The following is a 7,462-nucleotide window of genomic DNA, read 5'->3' as shown; positions in this document are numbered from 1 at the left end:
AAAATAAAATTCCTGTAGCCAGATATGGTAACATATGCTTATAATCACATCTACTCTAGAGGACCTCAAATTTCAGGCCATCCCAGGCAACACAGCAATATCTTATATCTCTAAAGAAAAGATAAAAAGAGGTGTAGGGCCAGCCAGATAGCTCAGCAGACTAACCACCTGCTTAGGCAAGCACAGGGACCAGAGTTTGAATCCTAGTACCACACCAGACCTGCTCCAGGGTGCGTTGAGCCGCCCACCGAGACCAGGCGTAATGGAGCATGCCTGTAATCCCAGCAGTGGGGAGGCTGAAAACAGAAGGATTACTATGAGTCTGAGCTGCATAGTGAGACCTTGTGCCAAATACATTAAAGAAAAAAAAAAAGACATGCTCAAAATAAAAATAAAAAGGCATCCTCATTATTCCTATTAATAGACATTAAAAATGTAAGCATTACAATGGAGTTACTAATTTTCTTAAATGCAAGAGGAGAGAGATGGTTGAAAAGCAAAAATATTACATTGTCTTATTTATAACTTGAACTATTTTATTAGTTTAAATTTTATTATTCATCACTCTAAATCTTTAGTTGACAAATAAATGCAAATTCTTCCTTGTTCCTTCATTCACTTTAGCTTGTGTTAGTTTAGCTAATGTGAAAATTATTCTAAGCAATTACACTAAATATTTTACCAGGGTAAGAAAAATTTCATAGTTCAACTGGGAAGGAGAAGGTCTGAATTACTCATTTACATGCTAAAAAATCCAGTTGCTGCAAAAGAACCTGAAACTATGAAGCATTACTCCTTAGAATATAACATAACAGACTAGTAACACCACCTTTTGAAAAGCTGACTGGTTATTTGTGAATTCCTTTAATATTTTAGTTATTGCTATAGGGTGTGACATTTCCTAGTCCCCATTTCTACGCATATACGCTAACACTAAGCTGCACCCCCAGCCCTAAACAGCACTTCTCAGCAAACCTAACCAAATCAAATCAAGGGTAGTCACAGCAAAAGTACAGAAAATCTATTACTAAAATATCTAAAAAATGTAGAGTGTGCCTAAGGAGAGTCACATGGAGAGAAAACATTCTCTCAGGCTTTCACAGAGAGCGCATTGGCCAAGCAATGGCCGTGACTCATCCACATGGCTGACACTAACAAAAGATCTACAATATGAAGTACAGGATTTCAGGATAAATCCTGAGGGGATTTCACTGACCTTATCAGACCCAAAAGCTACAACTCTTGTTGCATAGGTCCTGTTTTACCTTGGTCTTAACCATCCAGCAGAAAAGTATAAAAACGAAGTATAAGAAGTAAAGCCATGCTGTTATGTTGAGCTGTAGGGGACTCAGGTCAACAATCTCTGACATTGCCAGTGAAGCAGAAGATCCAATACTATTATGGACTACTGAACTCTTAGAATACTGTGCTGAGTTTACACACCTATAATATTCAAATAATGGAACTAAACAAAAAAGGGGATACAGACGAATGTTCATTTTGTATCTGTGTATTCAAAATGGTTAGAATAGATATATAGTTACATTCTCTTAATGAATAGAGGGATTTGTTCTAATAGTGTTTGTAAATAGGATATCATGTCCATATCTTGTACAGCAATTAACCACTAGGAAGAATGTATGCAATGTGTTAATTATTGAAACTGTCCTACCAGTTTGGTTTGAAACTGTCTCATTGCTATTTGTTTCTCAATAAAATTATGGGAAAAAAATAAAAATAAATAAATAAAATATCTAAAAAGGCAAGAACTGCTAGATACTGTGGTACATACCTATAATCCTAGCACTCAGGAGGCTGAGGCAGGAGAATTGCTATGAGTGTGAAGCCATCCTGGGCTACGTAAGTGAGTTCAACACCAGTCTCAACTACAATAGGGAGACTCAGTCTCACCAAAAAAAAAAAAAAAAAAGGCAAGAATATAAAGCTATGTATCCTAATAATGCATGGGTTAGAATTGGCACCTTGCATAAAACATAATCTAAAAGCTCTACAGACTTTTTTATATTAAAAAAAAAAAAACTATCAGTACTCATCTTATGTCCACAGCTAAGCACTTGGTTAAAGGAAATGCAAGCCTATCACAACACACAAAAGTCCAGGGCTACAAGATTCTCAAAGAAAATACAGGCTTCATTAACAATGAGTTTGCAAAGACTGCAAAGAGAAAAGCCAGACAAGCTGGAGCACATCTGCTGTCCTAGCTACCCAGGAGGCTAACGTAGAAAGATCTCAAGTTCAAGGCCTATCTAGGCAACTTAGTGAGAACTTGTCTTAATGATTTAGAAAGGAGTGGGGATGTGTTCAATAATAAAAAGCCCCTGCGTTCAATCGCCAGTATAGCTCACTGTGAACGCACACACAAACATGTAATTTCACAACGTTAAAGGGAAGATAAGTGTCTTAGATGATGAGAGAAGAAACTAAGAACTATTTGGAAGAATTAAAATCATTAAAAAAGCAGGACCAAGTAACTTTTAAAGTCCTTGAGTCTTCTCCTGGTGGCATATCAAATTAGGTATGTACTGTGAAGGGCCTGACCACTACAAAATAACAGCACTTAGTAGTTATACATAATTCTATAGAAAAATCAGCTTGTTTTCTACTTGAAAGAATACTGAATCACAGAACACAGGATACTTCACAGAATAATAAAACCATCTGAAGATCTTCACCTAAAGGAAGATAACAGAAACAAAAAAGCAGTATTTCTTTCCCCCAAGCCAGGGTCAACCCCAGGGCCTTAAACATTTCAGGCAAGTTCTCTACCACAAAGCCACATCACCTGCCTGGCAAGCACAAGGTCCAGAATTCAATCCCTGGTTTAAAAAACAAAAAAACAAAAAAAAACAACAACAACAAAAAACCAAAACAACCCTCTTTGACAAAGAGAATGAAGTATCACTTGTTTCATATAAAATCTAAAATCAATTTTCAGAAGTAAATTTCATACAAGTCACCTGTATTTTTTTAATCTTTTATTTATTTATTTTTATTTTTGGCAGCTCAGACTCATGATCCTCCTGTCTCAGCCTCCCCAGTGCTAGGGTTCCAACTGTCTGCCTGGTTTCAGTGGCCAGCACGGGTACGCCTGGGGCTATAGGGCTGGCAAAGCATGAGGAACTGGGGATCAAACCCGGGTCCTTGTGCTTGCGAGGCAGGTACTTGGACTGCTGAGCTATCTCCCTGGCCTGTCACGTGCACATTTTAAGTCACTTAATACTATGACAGTCATAAGATACTACTCCCCCAAAACTTACATCATCATAATGGTCATTTAGATGAGTGATCTTCCAATGAGATCAGCTCCTATCTCTGGCACCAATGTGAAAAGGCAACTAAAATTATATAAACCATATTATATCAGAGATGCCACTTCTCAACAGTCTATAGCCTGAACACTAATGAAATGTAAGACACAACTTACAGTCATGGATAGACTAACACCGTATTCTTTTGATCACTGTCTACTGTAAAAGAATTTTAAGTTATAAGGCTAATCTAGTACTTAACTAAATGACAACTTTTCTTTTTTATAACTTTCCAGCCTCCTATGCCTTAGTAATTTGTCACCTTGAAGATTCAGTATATATATACTTAAATTTTCATAGACATTAATGCATGAAATCTCTACAAAAGCCCACATAAAACTCATTTTTGCTAACTTTATATTTTTATGTAAACAAAGAAAGACATTTCTAAAGTTTATATTACCTTAATGGTAATATGATTTACAATTAACCTCCAATACGATTTACATACTAACCTGGTAGAAATTCGACTAAAGACTGCATTAAAGTTGTTGCAACTAAGGGAAAACAAAACCCCAGAGGCAGAATTCCGAAGTTCAGCTGCATGTTGGTTTCCTTCACGACAAGTATGAAGAAAGTGGCAGATTTCTGGCAGCAACTGTTTGACCAGCATCGTTTCATCTAATCTCATTGTGTCCTTTGGTTGCTAAAAAAGAAATCACATACTTCTAAAACTTTCCCAACTTTATCCATAAACATGTGTTTACATACATAAGAGCTGAAATAGAATGAACATCTATACACCAATCACCTATATTTAGTAACTGTTAGTATTTCCTCATATTTAATATCGATATTTATAGATAGTCTAGTAAAGGTGGTTCAGTTAGGTATGATGGTAGACACCTGTTGTGTGCTGGGAGGTGAAGGCAGGAAGATCACAAGTTCAAGTCCAATCTGGGCAAACTAGCAACACCTTGTCTCCAAAAAAAATAAATAAATAAATAAAAGGGGGGCCGAACATGTAGCTCAATACAAGGGCCTTGCATTCAATCTTAAGTACCACCAGAAAGAAAAAAATAGTTCCACTTATGACACCATCATTACAAAGTCCAACACACTGTCCATCTTCACAATGGACTCCCCCACTTCTACTTATTCTTTGGTTCATCAAATGAATTTTTCCCTATCTGGAAATTCTCAGTTTGCTGTGCATTCCAGATATACATTGGTAGGTATGCATGTCATCTGTCTTAATATCTAAAGAAATTTCTAGGTGAGTAATCACACTTAGTTGATACTGACCAAAACAGATATTACTTATTATAAATGTTATTTTGGTTGAATCATTGCAAAGTTACAAACATCATAATCTTTCACCCCATGTACTTCAGTATATCTTAAAAATAAGGATTTCCTCCAATGTAACTTCAACACAATTGACACATCAAGAAAAAAATATGTCAATTTCTCAAAACCTCCAAACTTTAAATCACAATGTCTACTTTTATTTATAGACTAATCAAACAATTAAAGATGTTTAATCTCAAAAAATAAAAACTGGAAAAGTAGTAAATCTTTTCAATAAATCATACGTACTAAGATTCTTCAGGCCCAGCCAGATAGCTTAGCAGATTAAAGTGCCTGCCTAGGCAGACACAGGGTCCAGGTTCTGATCCCTACCATGCCATGCTGGCCCCGTCCCTGGGGCACACTGAGACAGTGATTGAGATTGGACGTGGTGGGGCATGCCTATAATCCCAGCACTTGGGAGGCTGAAAACCGAAGTATCACTATGAGTCCAACTGTGTAGTGAGACCCTGTAGACCCTGTACTAAATACAAAAAAAAAAAAAATCCTTAGACTACAATTCCAGTCATATGACACCAGTGGGCATTCTCTTTTACTTAGCCATTTCAACTTCTTTATGTCATAAATATGTACTTATAGGCATCTTTTTTCAAACTGTCTCAATCTGATCAAAAACTAAGAATCAAACTTAGAAATTAACAAAACAAGATATTATTAAAGGGAAAAATAAAGTTGTGAAGTAACAAAAATGAGATTCAAGAAACAGACATATTGAGAAGCTAAGGGAGAAGGGGTTTTTTTGTTGTTTTTTTTTTTTGTTGTTGTTTTGTTTTTGTCTTTTTGAGACAGGGTCTCACTATACAGTGCAGGCTGGCCTTGAGCTCACTTTGTAGCCAGGCTGGTCTCAAACTTGCAACAGTCCTCCTGCCTCAGCCTCCCTAGTACTGTATTATAGATGTGTGGCACAATGAGCAGCAGATGGTGATTTTGAACCCACCCTGAGAAACTTGGCAAGACCCTTTCCACAAAATAAAAGAAGGCTGGGATGTGACCTTGTGTTCAATCCCTGGTAATGCTGGAAAGACAGAGACAGAGAGGGGGAGAGAGAGGGAGAAGAGGAGAGGGAAGATAGAAAAGGGAGTAGAGAGGAAGGAGTAGAAGAAAGGATAGGGAAAGGATCACTACGCAATCCAAGAAAAAAACTGTTCAGTAATAAAAATACTAATATTTTTAAGTTATAAATTTAATAGAAAAAGATATACCAGGTTGAGAATATGGATCAGTAGTGACACTTTTTCCTTTTTTCTTTTTTTGGCAGAACCAGGGATTGAACTCAGGCCCTTGCACTTGTCAGGGAAGCGCTTATTCTACTGAGCTATCTCCCCAGCCCTCAGTAGTAACACTTAACAAGCATGTAGAAGATCATGGATTCAACTCTTAAAACCATATACATATACAAACTTACACATTTTTAATAGTAATGTAAGTAAGATAATATACATTTTATACATTATACAAGTTATATCATGGCCACTTACTAGCATTTCCACTATCCTATCTCCAAAGAGTACTCTATTAAATCAGAGAAGACCCAATAACATCAGGGATCATTCTCCAAAGTACACTTACCATCACCCCTCAATTACATATGCTAATGGAGAAAGGCTGTGAAACTGAAAGAGGCAAAAGTAACCCTGGTCCCCTTCAATCAACAATGTGAGCCAGGCATGGTGACACACTGCTATAATCCCAACACACAGGAAGCTGAAGCAGGAGGATCACTGCGAATTCAAGACTATCCTGAGGTACAAAGTGAATTCAAGGACAGTCTAAACTGCATAGCAAACCCTGTGTCAAAAAGACCAAAAAAATAAAAAATAAATCCAGGCACAGTGGTGCACACCCATAATCCAGGAGGACTGCTATTAAGCCTGAGGCCAACCTGGGATACATAATGAGTTCAAGGCCAGTCTGGACTACATAAGTAAGACCTTGTTTTTTTTTTTTTTTTTTGGTTTTTTTTTTTAAAAGAGTGTAGCCAATATAAAGAGTGATCTAAAGAGTAATAAACTGCTACAACAAAATTCAGAAGTTTTAAAAATGTTCACCTTCCCAATTCCATCATCCTATATACTAGTGCTTTTGCTCTTTCACTCCATTTTACCAACGAACAACAGTATATCACAAAGTAACAGGATAGCTAAGACAACTCACTGGCTTTCAAGTGAGAAATGAATATAAGCACTATCTCAATTCTCAAATTTGGTCAAAAGACAATGAAAGAGTTCAAATATTATGTTAGATTTTGTGGCTGTCATCCCTAAAAAAACACAGCTGTGCAGATTATTTTCCCTAATTCCCTTCCCAAATGCTTCTGATCATTTCCTCTCTTCTCAACCACACAATCAGTCCTCCTATATTATAGTCCCTTTCCTCTTGGTTTACTGCAGAAAACTGTAACATGTGAAGGACAAAAATCATTTGGATAAAGGCAAAGTTTTGAAAAAACTTTGTGCCACAGGAAAAAAATATAAGAAATAAGTTAAGTCTGATATATATAAACAGACAAAACCTTTTAGATGGAGATGTTTAATTTACATATTAATCCAAACTCCTACCCATGTTCCAGGAAGAATTAAAGTTACTGAAGAAAAGAAGTTCTTTGCTTTATACAACAGAAATATTCTTGGAAAAGTTCAAACTGGGAATTGTGGTTGAAATATACTGAGAAAACAACTTAAGAGAAAACCTGAAAAAGAACTATTTGGTATTCCATTACTCCTCCACGTACCTATTATATATGTTTATATGTACAAAAGTATTCCTGGGCTGGAGAGATGGCTCAGTGGTCTAAAGCACCTACTTAGAACAAGCTTAGCAAA

At 36.5% G+C, this 7,462-nt stretch overlaps 1 protein-coding gene across 6 annotated transcripts in view; it reads right to left on the bottom strand.

Annotated features, from left to right (window-relative positions):
• The window catches only part of Nf1 (neurofibromin 1), a 307,973-nt gene that overhangs the window by 248,777 nt on the left and 51,734 nt on the right, over positions 1–7,462 (bottom strand). For all 6 annotated transcript variants that reach the window (XR_002821949.1, XM_004635435.2, XM_023719976.1 and 3 more), the window contains exon 4: positions 3,785–3,975. Coding sequence is in view for 5 of the 6 variants with exons in the window: in XM_004635435.2 (XP_004635492.1) it covers positions 3,785–3,975 (191 nt within the window). In the remaining variant the exon portion in view is untranslated. The remainder of the gene's footprint in view (positions 1–3,784; positions 3,976–7,462) is intronic.

This window comes from Octodon degus, unplaced genomic scaffold (genome assembly GCF_000260255.1).
Source record: "Octodon degus isolate 3935 unplaced genomic scaffold, OctDeg1.0 scaffold00072, whole genome shotgun sequence".
NCBI lineage: Eukaryota > Metazoa > Chordata > Mammalia > Rodentia > Octodontidae > Octodon > Octodon degus.
Note: the sequence above shows the minus strand (reverse complement) of the source record. Positions and strands in the feature narration are given on the sequence as shown.